Below are 20,514 nucleotides of genomic sequence, written 5' to 3' on the forward strand. Positions count from 1 at the left end.
AGGAAGCATCTACACGGCCTTGTAATAGGAAATGGCTTCATGAATTTCGTACCCAAAACATGAGCAGCAAATGAAAAAATAAGTAAGAGGGACATCCTCAAAATTAGTCTTTTTTACCTCAAAGGACCTTATCAAGGAAGTCAAAAGAGAGCCTACCCAATGGGAGAAAACATTTGGTAACCATATATCTGATAAGAGCCTAATATCCAACGTGTATAAAGAAAGTGTATAAAGAAATCCTATATCTCAAAAATAGACAACCCATTGAAAAATGGGCAACCAGTTTGAAAAGATGCTTCTCCAAAGAAGAAATACAAATGGCTAAAAAGCACATGAAAAGATACTCAACATCACTAGCTCTTAGGGAAATGCAAATCAAAACTACAATGAGACACATGGAGACTTTCAGGTACATGGTTAACGCTATAATGTTGAGAAAACTCTAGAAAATATAATAAGGAAGAGTTACTTGTTTAAGGTGTTTGACGGAGAGGATCTGGCACAGGGTGTACCTGGGGCCGGCTTCTAGGGAGTGTGTGAGTGTTCATCATGTCATAGTGTGTCATATCAGTGGGTGGAGACCCATACAATGAGTGGGAAGGTGTTGTACATCCATCTTGGGGAAGCTTGATATTCTCAAAGAGATGAGAGGGTGTTTCTCAAAAGCATGGGTGGCTCCCCCAATGGGGGATGACAGACCAGTGAGTCAAGCCCTCAGCATTGTTGCAAGTATCTATGAATCTTGTTCTTCAAGCAGTGAAGCTTTTTTGTCACTGTGGGCACCTAGGAGAGGGGGAGAGAGGAATAGAATAGATCAAAGAAGTGGTAACTGGGGGGCAATGGAAGTGATCCACAAGATCATGCAATGGTGGATATTAGCCATGTTAAATTTAACCAAAAATTTAGAAAAGTGTGTAGTGTAAAATGTGAACCATAATGTAAACCATAATGTAACCAAAAATTTAGAAAAGTGTACAGTCCAAAATATAAACCATGATATAAACCTTAATGGAACCATGTTTCATAGGTATGTTTCAATATCTGTACATCAGCTGTAGAAAGTACAAAATACACATGTAAAAACGATCATTGCTGGGTAAGGGAGAAAAGGGATTGATGTTGGGTATATGGGAGTCCCCTATTTTTTTTTGAAGAATTATTTATTGATTTCTCTCTCTCCCCTTCCCCTCCCCCCACCCCCATTGTCTGTTCTCTGTATCTGTTTGCTGCATCTTCTTTGTCTGCTTCTGTTTTTGTCAGCGGCACAGAAATCTGTGTTTCTTTTTGTTGCGTCATCTTGTTGTGTCAGTTCTCCTTGTGTGTGGCACCATTCCTGGGCAGGCTGCACTTTCTTTCGCGATGGGCGGCTCTCCTTACGGGGTGCACTCCTTGCGCATGGGGCTCCCCTACACGGGAACACCCCTGCGTGACAGGGCACTCCTTGCATGCATCAGCACTGCACGTGGGCCAGCTCCACATGGGTCAAGGAGGCCCAGGGTTTGAACCGCAGACCTCCCATGTGGTAGACGGACATCCTAACCACTGGGCCAAGTCCATCGCCCCCCTATGTTGTATACGTGACTTTAATGTGATCTAAAACATTTTTGAAGATAAAGTTAAAAATTAGAAGGAAAAAAAAAAGGATGTAGTCCCTGAGGAAGAAATGGAAATGATTACCTTGCCACTAGGGACAACACCTATTACAGTAATGAAAGGCAAAATGTCAAAAACAAAGTTTTATGATATTTTTCAATTTTGGTACCCCAATTTATTCTTTATTTTAGTTTTGCTAAATTATTTTCTATGCTATTTCTAACCTTTAAACTTATCATTACTATTTCATTTTCCTAGTAATTACATTTGGCAATATGTTAGGCTTCATTTCTGAAGAAATTTTGGATCACAGAGGGGTTCAACTATGGCAGAGAGGGGCACTGGTGTGAGGTGTCATTGATGGGGGATGCATGGGTAGGAAGGAATTCTCCAGGTTATGTATACAGGGTATATAAATGTGTTCAGATCATTGTTGGGTATTGACATAGTACGTAGAATTACACATGACAACTGAGGGAGTGCCAATTTCCTAGCTGGGGGAGGTCTGTTTTACTCCCCAATGGAACAGCAACAATTCCCCAGGTGCAAGGGCAAAGACCAATGAAGAAGAATGGTCCAGTGACCCTAATGACTATGCTTAAGTGCCTGTGTACTTGATTTTGAACTAGGCCTAGAGCTGCAGGGTGCCTAAGAGGTACCTTCTGAGAACCTCCATGTTGCTTAAAAGTGGCCACTCTCTAAGCCAAACTCAGCATATAAATGCATTACCTTCCCCCCAGCATGGGATATGATTCCCGAGGATGAACCTCCCTGGCATGGAGGGATTAATACCAATCATCAGCTGGTGATGCAACTAGAAAAAGACCTTGAATAAAAGGGGGAAATGGTAAAGATAAATGAGTTTATATGGCTAACAGACTTCAAAATGAGTTGGGAGGTCATCAAACGGAATGCAGTTATGCACGTCTCAGGAGGATCTCAGAGGCAAAGTAGATACAACCCCAAGTACAGGTGCTCCTGAGGGCTATGGAATCACACAGGTTCTAAGGTCATCGTAGATGGCACTGGATTTCAGTGCCTTGCCTGTGGGTCCTACTTCATAATTTCTGCTCCTGAGTGTGGTAGTGTTGGATCAGATGTGGCCTCTCTATATATGCCTCTTCTGTCACTTTTACTGAACCTGTTGTTGGTGCTGGGATTGGTGTATGCTCAAGAGACTTGAATCTCTGGACCCTCCATGTGTCAACTGGGTTCTGAGCCTCAGCAGAGTAACAACACCTACTCTCAGGTTCATTAGACTTACCCAGGTCAGCTAATAGGGACGTGAGGATGGTCAACCACTACACTAGGGAACCTAGAGGGTCTACAATGCAAGCAGGAGAATCTCATCCATCAGCCATGTGGGATCTAAGCTCCCTCTAGTTTTAGAGGTATAGTGTACGTCACCATCCCAGGGTCCACAGGATGGAGGAATATAATGTGGATTAGAGTGAATTTATTAGTATTCTATTATAGAACTATTGTGACTCTAGCAATGGAAGAAATTGTGTCATTGATGTGGAGACAGTGACCACGGGATTTGCTGAGGACACGGAAGAAGAGGTGTGATATGGGGACATTTTTGGGACTTGGAGTTGTCCTGAATGATATTGCAGGGACAGATGCAGGACATTATATATCCTTCCATAATCCACTGAATGGCCTGTGGAAGAGTGTAAACTACAACATAATCTTTAATCCATGTGGTGTAGCAGTGCTCAAAATGTATTCACCAAATGCAATGAATGTGCCACAGTGATGAAAAAGATGGTTGATGTGGGAGGAGTGCGTAGTAGGGAGTGGGGTATATGGGAACCTCATATTTTTTAATGTAACATTTTGTGTGGTCTATGTATCTTTAAAAAAAAGACAAAAATTTGCTAAAAGAAAAAGAATATCGTAGTTCATCTTAAAAAAAGAAAAAATAATAGGACCTACTTCATATATTATTTTTATGACTAATCAAGTAATGATGATTAATCAAGGAATAAAATTTCTTGGCACAGAATGCATGCTTAATCAATGTTAGCCATGGTGCAATGGCAAGAATATTTGACTTTAATTCAGGAAACTTTTGTCTTTGTCTTCTGGTATGTCAGCAATTTTCAATATGATGTTGAATAAATCCTTTCCTTTCTTGGCTTTCAGTTTCTTCGTCTGTCAAAATAGGCAGATGAATTAAATCACTAAGGATTCTTCTAGATCCACAATTTTCCATTCTCGTGTATCTTATTCAATTGCTAGGCATCACTACTTGGGATGAATTTCTAGACCTTGACACATCAGTAACCACTGAGAACAAAATGATGCTCTTGATACCAAAAGAAAAATTTATCCACATCCTATGTTTATTTAGCTTTTCATTTTTATTTTCATGCTGACTATACCCCAAGTTCTGTATGGAACTTTGAAATACAATATCTTATTGTGAAATTTCATTGATAGTAACAGTATTTGGAATTTGTTTGACATTAATAATATAAAAATGTGGGGAGTTCTCTGTTAGAGAGAGAATGCAAAATATTACTTGAAGGAGAAAATAAAAGAGTGAAGAAAAATGTGGGCTTTGTGAAGAGAAAAGGGGGGGAAATCTGTTACGCAACTTCCGGTAGGTTTCCATTTCCCCAAAGACTATTTTCTTTTCAAGTTTGAGGAAGTTCCCTTATGCCTAGGTAGATGTGTGCTAAATAAACATTCTTTTCTCCAGAAAAAGGCCTTGTGTCAAATGGCACTGAGAAGAAATTACCCTGCCTTTATGCTCAAGCTTTCCCAATGTTCAGGTATTGGTCAAAACTCAAATATTAGTGAAAATAAATATGAGATCTAGATGAAAGGACCCCTTGGGGCAAATTAATAGAAGCCCTGATTTCAGTGCACATCCACCAATTCTCTAGAAAGGACAAAGGATCCGAGCCAGAGAGCTACCCAGAGCAGTTGCTAGAGTCCCTTGAGATGTGCAGGGTCAGTGACCAGGTGGTTTGCACAGAACTCCCTTGCTGTTAAAATGTATCACTTATATTCACTCAAAGTAAAGACCTTTTGAGTTCCTTGTTAAATAAAGACAAATACAAGCAATGGCTTTAAATGATAAGCCTTTTTTTAATGTCATTAGACTGTGTCTGTTTGTTTTGAATAAGGAGACTGGGTACCTAATATCAGGCTAAAGGAAAAACTTCTCTAAAGTAGAGAGCACCAGAGGAGGAAGCCTAGGATAAGGAGGCACATTGTAGCCAAAACCGGACTTGTTTGGTTTATAAATTTAGAGGATTAAAGATGATATTAAATAATCACATTTATTGGGTTTTTCTTTTCCACAACTTTCATCTAAATTAGGGGACACTTAGCCTGGCAAACCTAGAAATGAAATATGTATAACATATAAGGCTTTAGATTAGGTGGTCAGTAAAAGCTCTGCTTCCTAGTTCTGAATTAGGAATTCTATGTCATTAATGCAGAAAAGGACATCCCTTTTCTAAGGAAGAATTCTTAGCCAATCATGTAAGAAGAATATGCAAAGTTCTGAAGAACAATAGTGTTATGGTATTTCCAGAACAGTAATTTCTGGATTCATTCTGTGTCCAATTTATGAAATCTTCCTATTAGTCCACCACTTGGGCTAGGCTTAGTAATCTTCCTTCACGGTTATGGAAAACCTTTAAGGATATTAGCAGGATCCATGTCTCTGCCTAGCTGTAATTTGCTTGGTAAGAACCTCCATTATGTCTTCCCATGTTCAGGATATCCCCAAGCCTTCCTTCCCAACATCCTCAATTATTTCAGAACACCAGGCAATTGGTGGTATTTGTACATGTGGGTACTTTGGGGCAAAAGTCCATCGGATGGCTATGGCTCCTTTCTGTAATTAGCTTGTGAGTGTAGGGTCAAGGGTCCAATGAATAGTTGTCAGTTGCTACCAGTGGACAAAAGCCAGTAACTATTCCAGAACTTGAGAAGTATTTGGCATAAAATCATTGTTTCAATCAATAAAATGCATTATCCATATGTGTGTGGTCAAGCCCACCTATTTGCCCTTCAGGACATCCCATTAATACTATGTGTTCCAAGGAATGCCATTTGAAAAGAACCTAATGCAAATATGCTACTGGATTTGGCAATGTGCCCATTGTTACTTTCAGCCATCCATTCTTCTTTCCAAAATTATCCTTCATTTCCTTTAAGGGAGTTATGCTTAATCAGGGACAATTTTGCTCCCTGGATGGCATTTGGCAGTGTTCAGGTACATTTGGCATTGTCTGGAGGTATTGGTGTTTGTCACAACTAAAGGACAGTGTAAAGGCGTCTAATATTCAGGGATGCTGTTGAATTTCTATAATGCACAGGATAGACACCTACAATAAAGTATTATCCAGTTCTGAAGAGCAATAGTGTTGAGGTTGAGAAACCCTGCTATAGGAGAATATTCTTTTCCTCATTTTGTGCAGTTTTGGCTAAAGATTGATTTCAAAACTTGTCCATTCAGCTCTCTTTCCTGGGCTTTTGATCTTGATCAAAGTGACACAAGCACAAAAACATGACAAAAAATTTTAAAAAAGCAAAATCAGATGGAATGACTAATACAATTATGGGGTCAAGATAGAATTATTGTGTAGCCCATTCTGTCTGTATGTCTAGACCTGGCCTAGTTTCTTTACTCTATCTAAATTTAGTTCCCCCAGACTTCGTGTCCATCCTGAGATATCCTTCTGATAAATTTCCTTTTTGCTTAAATTAGGAAGAGTTTATTTCTGTTCCAACCAAATGATTGACTTGGAGAAATAGTAAATGCTTCAGGACTTCTGAGAGTGCAGAGATTAGTTTGAGCTGCTATTAGGGAAGGCTTCCAGGAGGATGTAGGACTCAATCTGACCTGTAGAGGAGAGATAGTACTTGGGATGGCAAAAAGGAAAGGGAAGGTATTGAAGAGGCATCATGGGCATGGTGAAATCAGACAGAACAGTTCATATTTCTGCTTTGGACCTCAAAAGTTGCTTGACTTTGGGCAAGACATTTATATAGTGTAATATAAAAAGCCTTAGAATGGTGCCTGACACACAGTAGATACTAAATGAATGGTTACTCTGCCAGCTATTATTATGTGTTTCCAAGCTTAGGAGAAGAGTTTAGGGCAAGGTGCACAGTTGGAAATTAATGCAACTTATTATGGGAGCTATTGAGAAAAGTAGCTTGGCTATAGCATAGATAAAAGGTAAAAAGAGTGAGTGAAATGGCAGGAAAGATTTTTGAGGCCATACTGTGACTGACTTTAGGCTCCCAGCTGAAAAGTTCAAGCTTCACCTTCTTGTAAATATAGGAGACATTCATAGGTTTCTAATGTTAGGATACATGTTAGCTTAATAGTAGGCTAAATGCTGTGATGAAAATAATCATTTTGGAATGTGATTTCAGTGCTGGTGTGTTGAATGGTTTTTTGGGGGGATCTATTTCATTGACCTTAATGTATATATTCTAAAAGGCCTTCATTCATAGAAATCGAGTTACTTTATGACCATAGTGAGTTCACACCCTTAGTATCTTTGCATAAAGTTGTACTTCTATTCGGTTCCACTGTTTCTCTCTGGCAAGTCAAATTAAACAATCAACAACAAACAAGGAAAATGACAATTGTAATAATTATATGTAACACTTGGCCAAAGTAGTCTAATAAACTGATTTATTCAATCAAATAACTAATTTCTTATACTGATTTATTACACTAACTTCTTAGAAATTGACCAGTGATTTCAGTCAAACCAATTGATCTGGTTGTACATGTAGGCATAGCTTTTGCCTACAATAGAAAAGAAAGACAATCTAGACATTTTTCCAGGGATAGTGTCAAACATAAAATCTACTTTAGAAAGAAACTTGCAGTAACAGTACTAGCTTTACTAGCACATTAAGACTGGTGTCATGGTATACTCAGTAGAGGAATTACATTTAAGGATAATTAAACATAAATAGCTACAGATTGAAACAGAGAAGGAACTGTAGAATGAAACATTAGTATCAAACTGCACTCCTTGCTCGCATTCTTTTAATCAAAATTAAGGGCTTGAGCACCAACTTCAAAGACAAGTTGCGACACAAATTAGTCCCTTTGGAGTTCCAGGATAAGTTTTCTATTAAAATTGTAAATCTCCACTCTCTTCTTCAGGGGGCTTGATATTGAAAGTTGTCCTCTTTCTCCCCCCAAATAATAACTTGAGTTTCAGGTGTGTGTTTAAAAAAATAATTTAAAAAAAAGTTTACTGGCCCGTGGCAGCATAGTATCTGCAACTGCAAATGCTATAATTATGCTGGATGCTGATAGATTTGTCTCTGGTCTGGAGGTCAGAATCCAGATGAACTGCTGTAGTTGCTGCTTTATCATCACAAATATACTGCACTGCTTGGCAATTCCCAGACCTAGAGGGGATATTGGAATTTAATCAGACTCCATGCCCACATACTCCATTGGGTTGTGTTGGGGTAAGTTTACCCCTTCCCATTCATGGATTTAGGGGGGAAAAGTGTATGGGTGTGGGTATACTACAGGAATCATGTTTCAGCTGCCTCTTTGCCACAAAGCCACTCCCACTGGCTAGGAACCTTAGTTTAGTTAGTGTTGATTCAGACTAAAACCATTGTTTTAATACTAAGTACCTGTTTACCTGTCTCCTGCTTACATCTTGTGTTTGCAACCGCAAATGGTGGCTTTTGGTTATGAGGGGCACCCTGTGAGACAGAGTAAGCTTCATTTAGCGTCATCTGTAAATTGGCCATAATTGTAACTGTCTTCCTTACCTTCCAAGGTCCCTGAGTAGATCACATAAGACTTGGCCCAGTGGTTAGGGCATCCGTCTATCACATGGGAGGTCCACAGTTCAAACCCGGGACTCCTTGACCCATGTGAAGCTGGCCCATGCGCAGTGCTGATGTGCCCAAGGAGTGCGCCCGGTTGCACGAAAGAAAGTGCAGCCTGCCCAGGAATGGCGCCTCCTACATGGCGAGCTGACTCAACAACATGACGCAACTAAAAGAAACACAGATTCCCATGCCACTGACAACAACAGAAGCGGACAAAGACAAACATGCAGCAAATAGACACAGAGAACAGACAACTGGGGCGGGGGGAAGGGGAGAGAAATTTTAAAAAAGACATATATCTGAAAGCTCTTTGAAAATTATGAACTTCATACAAGTGTAAAGGACTTAAAATTATCATTAATACTAACAAATTGTACTTCATAATTAACATTTAACTGTAATGTTAATAATAACATCAGAGTAAATATATCTATAGTCCAATGCAGGAGCTAAGTGCAGGGGTCAAAAATTACCCCAAATTCATATTCTGCCAAAAGTAGGACAAAATCGTCATATTTTGACATGGAATACATTACTAATAGTTATTTCTCACCTATCACATTCCAGTTAATTCATTTGGAGTAAGGAAATACTCAAAAATAAAGCTTTTGTAAATAGCTTTAACAAGCTGAATGTCTATAATCAGGATGTATAGGGTAAACTGACAATGATTCTACAAAGAAATCAAAATGGCTTTTTAATAAATACAATGTAGAATAGCAAAATTTAATTTTAATTTTAATATTATTCATGTTTGGAATATAAAGTATATGCATATTGCACAAAATTCAAAATATATAAAAGGTATATAGTGAAAAATGAATATTCTTTTTTCCGTCCTATACCACCCTCACAATTCCTCAGCTTCATGGTTCTTCTTCTCAGAGGAAACCACTGTTACCAATTTCACAAGGATCCATCCAGAGATGTTCCAATTACACAAAAATGAATTTATATACACAAACATTTATACACATATATATGCATATATATTTTTTTACCAAGGATAGCATACTGTTTAGAATCTTGATTTTTACATTAAACAGTTATACCTTGGAGATGTTTTCTTATTTTCATATGTTGATATTTCTAATTCTTTTTAACAGTATGATGATGCATTCATGCATTTCATTATATGAAAATACCATAATTTTATTTAATCAGTTTCTTATGAATGGACACTTAGGTTGTTTCCAATATTTTCCTATTATGAACAAGAAGAAACAACAATAAAATATGAACATCTATTATGACTGGATTTTTAATTCAAATATTTTAACATGTTGTTTTAATTATATTGTTTATGTTTCAAATATTAAAGGTCAGGTAATTAATAGTAACTGAAGACACCATGGACGAATCTCAAAAACATTATGCTAAGTGAAAGAAGCCACACAGAAAAGGTCACATATTGTATGATCCCATTTACATGAAATATCCAGAAAAGATAAATTCAAAGATATATGATGCAGATTAATGGTTGCCAGGGACTACTGAGAGAGGGGAATGGGGAACAATTGCTTAATGGTTACTGGGTTTTCTATTGGAGTGATGAAAATGTTTTGGAATTAGATAGAGGTGGTAGCAGTAAAACATTGTAACTGCACTAAATGCCATTGAATTGTTCACTATAAAAAGTTTAATTTTATGTTGTGAATTTCATCTCAATTTTTTTAGGAAAAGGAGTGTTTTAACTTGCCAAAGGGTGCTGATACAAAGTACTAGAAAGGGGGAAACGGACTTTGGCCCAGTGGTTAGGGCGTCCGTCTGCCATATGGGAGGTCCGCGGTTCGAACCCCGGGCCTCCTTGACCCGTGTGGAGCTGGCCGTGCGCAGCGCTGATGCGCGCAAGGAGTGCCCTGCCACGCAGGGGTGTCCCCCACGTGGGGGAGCCCCACGCGCAAGGGGTGCGCCCGTGAGGAGGGCCGCCCAGCGTGAAAAGAAAGGGCAGCCTGCCCAGGAATGGCGCCGCATACACTTCCCGTGCCGCTGACGATGACAGAGGCGGACAAAGAAACAAGACGCAGCAAATAGACACCAAGAACAGACAACCAGGGGAGGGGGGAAATTAAATAAATAAATAAATCTTTAAAAAAAAAAAGAAACAAAGTACTAGAAAGGGGATAGCTTTACAAAAGGGATTTATTTGGGGTAAAAGCATACAATTCCAAGGCTGTGAGAAGTCCAAACTGAGACACCATCAGAGTTGTTTTTTCACCAAAATCAACTACTGTTGATTCAGGCATGTTGCCTCATAGTGAAACAAGATGGCCACTGATCTCTGCTGAGGTTTCAGCCTTCCACTCCTGGCTCACTGTCTCTTCTTTAACTTTTCCGAGGGCCCAGCTTATCAGGGCTTCATGCTTAAGTTATCCTGTAGTCCCCTCTCTTACATGGCAGGATCAAACATGGTAGATTCCTTTTCCTGTATCTGTTTGAGTCTCTTTCTGTGTTTGCATCTATATCAGATGCAGCAAGGGGGCAGAGTCACAACCTGAGTCATACCTCACTGACTTAGTCCAAACAAAAGCCCTAAAATAACCTTATCAAGTAATTTAATCAAACAACCCTCACGGAATTTAATGCAAAGTATATCACACCCAGAGGAATAAATTACTTTACAAACATAATTATTTCTCTTTTTCAGATTCATTAAATAATTTCAAACTACCACGGAGACAGTAACTGAATTATTTAGGAAATGAAGCATAGATATTTGTAAATCTGTCTACATGATACCAAAATTAGCTAGGTTTTAAATTTATATATATATATATATGCACACACATTTATATATATATATATATACACACACACACATATATATAAATTATTTATATATATATATATATATAAAATTCCATAAGGATAAGGCATGTTGTGGTCATCAATAAGAAAAATGAGAATGAGTAATTGAATAGAATTTTCCCATTTCAGTCAGTTGTTTAGATATCAGGAATATGAAACTAATGCTATATAAAACTTTTTCCTAAAAGAACTTCTGATACATTTGTTTGTTATGAATAATGATTTGGCAAACTTCACCAAATTGTATATTTCCTAACCTCTCCTGTGCTGTGATCAACTCTTGGTTCTTTTTCTTCTAAGTATTCTTGCAAATATGAGATCAGCCTCTCTCTGTTGCCCACAGGCAATTCCTGAACTAGTCCATTAACAGTGGTTGAACGATTATCTCTTATATGCCCAGTTTTGTGCTATGCCTTCTGTGAATCACAGAGAAATATAAGACATTTCCCTTTGGATTTAAGAATCTAGTTGGATAGTTGAAGCAAAACATAAATACAAGAATAATTTAAAATAATTCAGGGCATAAGTAATAGTTCAAGATAAGGGTTTGTTGTAGAATACGGGAGAGGTTCACTTATTTGTGTATACAAAGGCCAGGACTCAGGAATGATTTTGAGAAGGAAAAAAATGATTTATTGATGCCCAGCCGGACTTGGGAGTTTTCTGTTTCAAACCCAAGCCTCAAACAGGATTTTTGAGTTCCTTTTATACAGAAAGGTAGGGCCAAGTTGTTCTTTTGTTTCAGTTCTCAGTAGGCTTGAATTAGCATGTATCTTCCACATCCTAGGTAAGCTTTTAGCATGGACTTCATACAGTCTAGATAAGCTTTTAGCACATTTGGTTTGCTTTTGCCCTGAATATTTAAAGTTTATAGAGTTTGTATTGATAAACTATTTCTCTGGGACTAGAGTCGTTGTCATAGTTACCAAGGGCAGGGCTGCAATTCTCACTGTCCCAAACACATCGCACAGAAAACATACTGCTCAGGTTATCTACAAATATATGAACAGGCCCCCACTCATAGCCTACATCAGGTTGTCATAAGGCATCATGTACCTGTGTACCAAGTTCTGTTATTTCTTTCTTTTTGATGCTTCTCAGATTTGCTCCCTTTATGTCCCCTGCTTCTCTCCAAGAATCTACAGCGACCCTCTAGTCTACTACATCATGTCCAAATTTCTCTGCATTTTTTCAGGGACACTCCAGAATAGAGTCCCATCCTATCTATCCAGTTTCATTTCCAATTATTTTACATAATGACACAACTTGCCCTCTACCTCACCCTACCCAGCCCCACCTCACCAGACCATTCTTTTCTAAGCAAATTATGCTTTCTAAGTTCTGCCTCTGTGCCTTGGTTTGTGCCATTACTCTTTCCTGAATTTCTTCCTCCCCACTATTTACCTTGGCAAATTTTCTCCACCCCTTAAGGCCCATGCGGAGACCCATTTCCCTCACAAAACTTTCCCCAACCTTGCCAGCCAATATTGCCACCTCCTTTCTCCATTTCATTAGTACCTATAGTCGTTTACTTCAAATGCTACAATTCTTCACTAGACGGTATTCTAGTGAAGTATTGTTTGCTAGATGTCGGAGTGAGAAAATTGGGACATGGAGACCAGCAATTGCAGGCAAGGATTTATTGGGAAGTTCTCCCAATGGAGAGGGTCTGAAGAGCAAACTTCAGCCCACTTCTAGCAGAGGCAGTCATGGATTTATACAGTACATCTATAGGCAGAAACATGCTTAGTCAGTGGGAGTGTGTCTAGGCTTAGGTAAGACCCAAGAGCCTATAGGGATGGCTAGGGGGTGGTGGGCTAGGGGCAGTGAATTCTAGGGGTGCAGGAGTGGTTAGTGGGGGTTTCAAACCCAAGCTTTGAACAAGATTTTTGAGTTCATTTTATACAGAGCAAGGGCCAAATCGTTCTTGGTTTCAGTGCTCAATAGGCTTAATTAGCATATATCTTCCACATCCTAGGTAAGCTTTTAGCATGGACTTCATACATTTTAGATAAGCTTTTAGCACATTTGGTTTGCATTTGCTCTGAATATTTAAAGTTTATAGAGTTTGCATTGCTAAACTGTTTCTCCAGGACTGAAGTTGTTGCCACGGTCACCAAGGGCAGGGCTGCAGCCTCTCACTGACCCACACCCACAGGTCAGGACACACACAGCTTAGGTTATCCACAAAGAGAGGAACAGCCTCCCACCCATAGCCCACATCAATACCAGTGCTTATGATATTGCTTTAGGTGTTGGGGTCAAAGGTGTGGGACGATTCAGAGACTTAGAAAGTTCATTCTACCAGAAAAGTCCATTAGTATTGGATTTCATTGAGAATATTTAGAGCTACAAAGAAGATAAGGGAATTTAATGTATCTCTGATTATCCTTTTAAAATCTGTATTTCTTTACAATCAGAAGCTTATAAAAATCACTCGAAAAAAGTTCATTTGTTTGATTTTGTTGGAAAATGTAGCTGTCAAAATGATCTATTTACAGTGAATCAGTGGTGCTCCAAATGTGCTGGAATGTGACTATAGTATGGATAGGGTAACAAGCCAAATAGTAACACTGCCTAATAAATGTTTACACACCATCAAGTATGCAAACATTAAATCTTGTAAACAAAAGGATCTTTCCTATCTTAAAATTTATCTCAATTTTTCCATTACCTTCTTTCATTTTGTCTTCTAGCTTTACTCACAGACAAGCCTCCCAAGCCATTGTTCCCCATGGAGAATCAGCCAAGTGTTATAGAAGTCCAGCTGGGTAAGTTCCCTTCTGGAATAATAGATCCTAAACTTGCTCTCTGTTAACAGATGGAGAAAATTACATGAAACAGCAAAGGTTTATTGCCACTGTTTTTACATGCAAATCAACTAGTGTCTGCTCATTTATAACCGTGGAGTTCAGTGCAAAGCAGTTTAAGGAAATGGGTTTGTATTGCATTAAGGAACAGTAATACTAATTGGTTACATTGGTATTAAATGTGCTGTACAACAGACCTTTTTAACTGATCGATTCATGCATGTCTTGCATTAGTGATTGGTACAGAAACCTTTTCCATTTTTATTTGTTGCATATTAACTCTTGGAAGAACTAGCAGTTCTTAAAAGACAACACTTCAGTACAGTCTTTAAAGTGATTTGATAATATTATTTCCAATAGCATAACACAGGGCAATTTAAAACTCTTTTTAGGTTGGCATCCTGAATATTTATGAATCTTATGGTGTTGGTAAAAGTAACAATTTGATTTACATGTGCTACTGTCTTCTTACACCCTCAAATAAGGGCACAAGAGGTTAACCCTCTTTTTTGTGTCCCCCATCACAAATTCTTGTATTTGTACCCTTGTAAGCTTTAAACTCAGAAGCCTGCTAGGATTTCTTTGAAACGGTAGCCTTTCATCTAAACCATTTCCTTTAGCATCTGTGAGTTTTTTCTATCTTGGGTCTCATCCTAGTATTTTGAATTTCTTCATTTCTAAACAAGAAAACCACAAGAGAACTGAATAAATATGCTGGAAATGTATTAGGCTTATTTTGGGTATATGATTAACTGAAATCTGTGACTGTAGTAGTACCCACCAATTATACAGCCAGGGAAGACAAATTGGTCCAAATATTCCATTCACTTTGAAAGGTTTTGACTGATTTTTTTTTAAATTTTAGCAATCAAGCTTGAATAGTTAGAGGCTTATTTCTATCTTGAAAATAGGAAGGAGAAAATTACATTCCTAAGAGCTTGCTCATTTTTAAAAATGAAACATAGCTCATTATAATTTTTAAATGCAGTCTAGCAGTATGAGCACCAAAGTTAAGTATTAAAAAAATAATAATGGGAAGAAAATTAATAAGCATGTTGTTAAAAGTGACTTGTGGAAGTGGTGAATATTTTGTAAATAATGATTGAAGTATTAGGTTATTGCTCTCCTGTTCTGCCCTACTCTGCTTTTACTTTGTAGAGTCCCCACATTTTATTAAAGTCAAATCTGAATGTACTGACCACCTCTTCCCAGTATTTTTTGCTAACATCTCTCCATCTGAGCCTGGGATAAAAATTCCCTAAGGGTAATCTGTGGCTTTCCAGAGATTACTTGAAGTCATAATTTGATCTTGTATCATTAGTTTACATGGGAATTTGAATGAAGAAATTATTTTTACATGAAAACTGATATATGACAGAGTAGAAAGAAAAATTCACACAAATAATTCAAATAAAGCATGAATTAATTTTGTATGTGTGGTCCCTGGGGGTTACCCTTTCATTCTCTTCTGCCATTACTGAAACTTCAACAAAAAACTTTGAAGTACTGCTTGAAATAAAAGGGACAAAGACTTACAGGACGTGTATTTAATTCTGGTTCACTGGATGGAACACCTGTGTGTGCTGTTCAGCACATCTTAAGATGTGTCCTTTGAATAAATATGAATTCAGGCATAGGTATATATGTCAAAATACTCCACCCACAATGTAAAATTACTGAAATTATACACTTCTAATTTACATTACATGCAAGGCTGAACTTTTCCGTTTGCAATTTGTAAACAACTTTATTGTCAGAAAGATGGAGACCTGCCCATTTTTCATTCCAGAAAGGCTGCTTCTCTGAGATGATAAAGCAACCATAATTCAGAGAAAGAAAAACAAAATCAGTCAAACCAGGTATTTGGCATTTCAAGTACATGACTGGTGAATTTAAACTGATTTTAACTATCCCACAGATTGATTTAATATCACATATTCACAACTGGAAATCATTGTGTAACTTGCTCTTATACCCCAATAGTAAATTCGTATTAGGAGCACTATAAATGTGAGCAAATCCCTCAGTGTCAGTGGGAATCCTGCATTAAAAACAATGATGGTTTTGAAAACCCCAGGTGTAAAAGAAGAGATAAGGAAAAATAACTGTGGCTTTTACACATCTGAAAAACCATGTCTGTAAATGTTTCAGAATTCAATAAGGTAATGAAAATTTCTGGAAATTATTTTCCTTCTATAGCTGAAGTTTATCAAGGACATTCAGTTACAGAGATCCTCAAACGATAATTAAAAGTACAAAAATACAACCCAAATGAGTAAGCACTTTAACAAATTTTCGTTTCCCAAATCCCAGCACCTAAAATTGAGGCAATATTGTAGTAGATTAAAGTTGGCCACGGGTGCTTTTTGTTGTTGTTACTCCTACCATCTAAAGTTAGTTTCTCATTCCCCTTTCCCTGAGTCTGGGTTATCTTTAGAGACATTCTAATAGCATATGGCAGAAGTGATGCTCTGAGATTGTGGACGCTGGGTCAAAAGAATCCTTGCAACTTTCATTCAGCTCTCTGGGGGAAACAAAGTACTATGCAAAAAAATCCAATTCCTGAACTCACCGTGCTGTAAGAAACTCAAGCCCCCACAAGGAGGGGCTTTGGAGGATGAGACCCAATGTGAAGAGAGAGAGGCTAAGGAGCACTAATTTACCAGGCACATATGAGAATGAAGTAGCCAACTTGGAATCGGATCCCCCAGCTCCATTTGCCCTAACTTATGCCATGTAGATCAGAGACAAATCACCCAGATGAGCTCTTCCAAAATTTTTGAGGCAAAAAATCATGAGCAAAAGGAAATGGATATCATTAGCCACTATGTTAGAGGTAGTTTTTTTAAGCACCAATAGATAACCAGAACAAATATTTGTTTTCTCCAGAGCATCCTCAATTCCAGCTTTCTCATGGGCAAGAATCCCATGCAGCCTTTTTATGCAAAATGAGAAATGTTATGGGAAATACTTGAATAACAGCTTTAAGGTAGCTTTGAAAAACATGGCTTTGGAAAATTGATATATCTGTTGGAGGGTTATATACTCAGTTCTCAGTTCTGCATATTTCTAAGGGCAAACCAGTTATAAAATTTTTCAGTAGAAATAAATACCTTTTAGTGCATGGAGTTGGCATCAGTACAGATATTTTGTAGAGGAAAATAAACATATTGACTTTCTCTCTCCTATACTGTAGTTCATTAATCATTCACAAGGTCCTAGAAATTTACATACATTTTTGCTGACATAGTGATGACAGTTTGTTGCCAAATTTTGTTCACATTGTAATGCTGAAAGATTAACCTTAACCAAATAACCATATATTTTGAGATGATAAACATGTTCTTAACAAAATAATCTGAAAACTATTGCTCTCACAAAGCAAGCCTATGTATCTGAAGCTGCCTGTGGTAATGTAGGGAATATAAAGACAAACTCACTGCACAAAACATATTTAAAATCTAATTCAGTCCTGTTATCTTCAATTTATTTTCTCTCTCTGAAGATAAATATAGCTTTAAATTTGAAAAATAAGTTTGTAATGTATCAGGGCTAATTGTTTTCTCAGTGGTTATAAAGGATTATATTTTCAATAATAAAAAAAATACCACTGCATTACAGTATATTGATTTATATTGCACCTTAATACGAAAGTACTAAAATATTATAGCAAAATGTCCCTCACTTTAAATCTTTCTACAATGTTTTTTATAAGATCCAAGTGCATGCTTGACAAACTCTAACACACTCCTAGCTGCTTTGAAAAAAACAGGAACAAATTTGGATGCAAAGATTTGAGATCTGCCATCTAATTTTAAATGAGGATGAATCTGAGAACAGCCCTGTTCTCACGGATGTTGATAGTTTTCTTTTTGGACATTTCCTAAAGCTTAAAATAAGCCAGTCAGTGTTATGGAGAAAATAAATATAAACACAATTTATGTTCTCTTCTGTGTCAAAGAGTTAAAATGAAGCCATAGGAATGTAAAATACGTCAGAAAAAATTCAGACCAGTGAAACAGTCCAAGCTAATTGTTTTAGATGTTTCCAATGACCAAATTGATCATCCCTAGATGAATACAATCTGGTGTGAAAGATACTTTCTTTCTTATTCTCTTTTCTAGTCTCATGCAGAATTTATTTTATTTTTATAGGCTATTCAAATTCATATTTCATGACTGTGTTACATGTTATGGACTCAAACTTTAGGTGTATAAGGAGTGTTAATCTTTTTTTAAATATGTTTTATTTATTTTTAAAAGATACTTAGATTATATAAAATGTACACAAAAACTATATAGGGGATTCCCATATGTTCCACTTCCCATACCTCGAGCATTTCCCACATTAACAACTTCTTTCATTAGTGTGGTACATTCATTGCAATTGATGAACACATGTTGGAGCATTGACACACAACATGGATTATAGCTTACATTGTAGTTTACACTCTCTCCCACTCCAATATGTAGGTTATGGCAGGATATAAAATGTCCTGTATCTGTGTTTGCAGTGTCATTCAGGACAATTCCAAGTCCTGAAAATGCTCCCACATTACACCGTTTTTCCCCTCTCCCTGCCTTCAGCAACTCCAGTGCCAAGGAGTGTTAATCTTAATCAGAAGTAGATTTCCCCAGTATATCAGTTTCTACTGAAAATTGTATTAGATCCCCTAATAAACTACTGTAAAAGACTCTGTAAGGTAATAAAGCAAAATACAACATTTAATGAAATACGCAATACTAGAAACCAAAAAGAAAAACAAACCTATATGTTGGACCCCAAATTAAGAAATCAGCAATTCAATGGAATCTGTCTTTTACTATTTTTAAACTATAGTCTCTGGTTTAACTTAGGGTTCATTGCTTGTGTAGTGTTGTTCCACAGATTTTTTAAAAGGTTTTATTTTTAAAAATAATATTTTCCCTTTTAGTCATATTCAGATACATTTCAGTGCTGTTAATTACATTCACGATATTGTACTGTCACCACCAACATCCATTACTAAAGTATTTCCATCATCCCACATAAGAACCCTGTACATTTTAAGCCTTAACTTCCCATTCCCTATCCCTACTCCATGCCCTGGTAACCTATATTCTAGATACTGACTATGAGTTTGCTTATTCTAATTATTTCAAATCAGTGAGATTATCTATTTTGTAAAGATTTTATTCGCCTGAAATCATTCACTGAGTTCTGACTAGGTGCTGAATACTGTATTGGATTATGGGGATATAGAGGTGAATAAAATTTGGTCTAAAAGAGTTCTCGGTCTAGTGGAGAAGACAGTTGTGCAAGCAGAATTACAATGCAATCTGATAATTGCCAAAATGTAGATATTCTAGGGAAGAAAAGAGTGATTTTTCAGTTCAGGAGTGCATATATTAACATCTCTATAATGTGAAGCTTTCACTTAGTGCAGTTATATACCTCTGTAAACTCAATCAAATTAAAGATATATTGGAAAAACTTAAAAATTGTAAAAAAATTTGTTTTTGAAATAATATATTTTTTACGATTTCTTTCAGTGTGGCAGATAAACACTGAAAATGGGAACTTAACATATCTTTGAGTCTTTTCAGTTTAGCAAAATCATTCAAGTTCGTCTAAAGTTGTTATAGGACAAACAATCGAAAACATGACACCTACAAGTTGAGCTAAAATGTTAAAATATTACTCATTCAATGCGAACAGCAATACGTGAACATTTCATCAGCTGGAGTAATGATTTGGTGTATGCATTGTATGCATAATGGTATTAGCATGGGGATTTCTTTGAATTATTATTTTTTTTATACTCACCTTACCCTCTCAGCTTCAGATAACTACTTGACAAACTTCATGTACTTCATTAACTGAGGACTTTAGAGATGAAGAAAGAGGGTATCCTGACATCATTCAACTTTCTTGGCCTGCATGATTGGAGATGGTTCCTGGCAGCTTTTTCTCTCCCTTGTAGGGTTAGTGAGTTGTTTCCAAAAGACCTTTTTATTCAGGAAAGTATGAACCAGTGTGGCATGGGCTACCTCAAACCACAAACCATTATATTGCTCAATTTGTACAACATGTGCTTAATTTGTTATTTTGGAAAATTTGGGTTTTTACCCTAAGAACTGGCCACAAAATTAATGCTTGAGACTGAAACTGGTTTCCTTATTTTGTCTAAGTTCTTATAACCTTATTGTAGTTGTTAAGAATTGATGATTTTGAGATTTTTAAGACTAAAAACTGTTTAACAGGTGTATCAGTCAGCCAAAGAGATGCTGATGCAAAGTACCAGAAATCTGTTGGCTTTTAAAACAGGTTTTTATTTGGTGTAAAAGCTTATAGTTACAAGGTCCTAAAGATTCCAACTCATAGTTGGTTTCTCCCCGAAGTCAGTTGCCACATGCTGAAGAAAGATAGTTGCCAATCTCTGTGAGGGTACAGCCTTCCTCTCCCTCAGCTACAGGCT

At 37.2% G+C, this 20,514-nt stretch overlaps 1 protein-coding gene across 2 annotated transcripts in view; it reads left to right on the plus strand.

Annotated features, from left to right (window-relative positions):
- IL1RAPL2 (interleukin 1 receptor accessory protein like 2) overlaps positions 1-20,514 on the plus strand; it is a 1,488,864-nt gene that overhangs the window by 1,104,747 nt on the left and 363,603 nt on the right. For both annotated transcript variants that reach the window (XM_058291994.2, XM_071213017.1), the window contains one exon: positions 13,944-14,018. In XM_058291994.2, coding sequence (XP_058147977.1) covers positions 13,944-14,018 — 75 coding nt within the window. The remainder of the gene's footprint in view (positions 1-13,943; positions 14,019-20,514) is intronic.

Source organism: Dasypus novemcinctus, chromosome X (assembly GCF_030445035.2).
Source record: "Dasypus novemcinctus isolate mDasNov1 chromosome X, mDasNov1.1.hap2, whole genome shotgun sequence".
Classification (NCBI taxonomy): domain Eukaryota; kingdom Metazoa; phylum Chordata; class Mammalia; order Cingulata; family Dasypodidae; genus Dasypus; species Dasypus novemcinctus.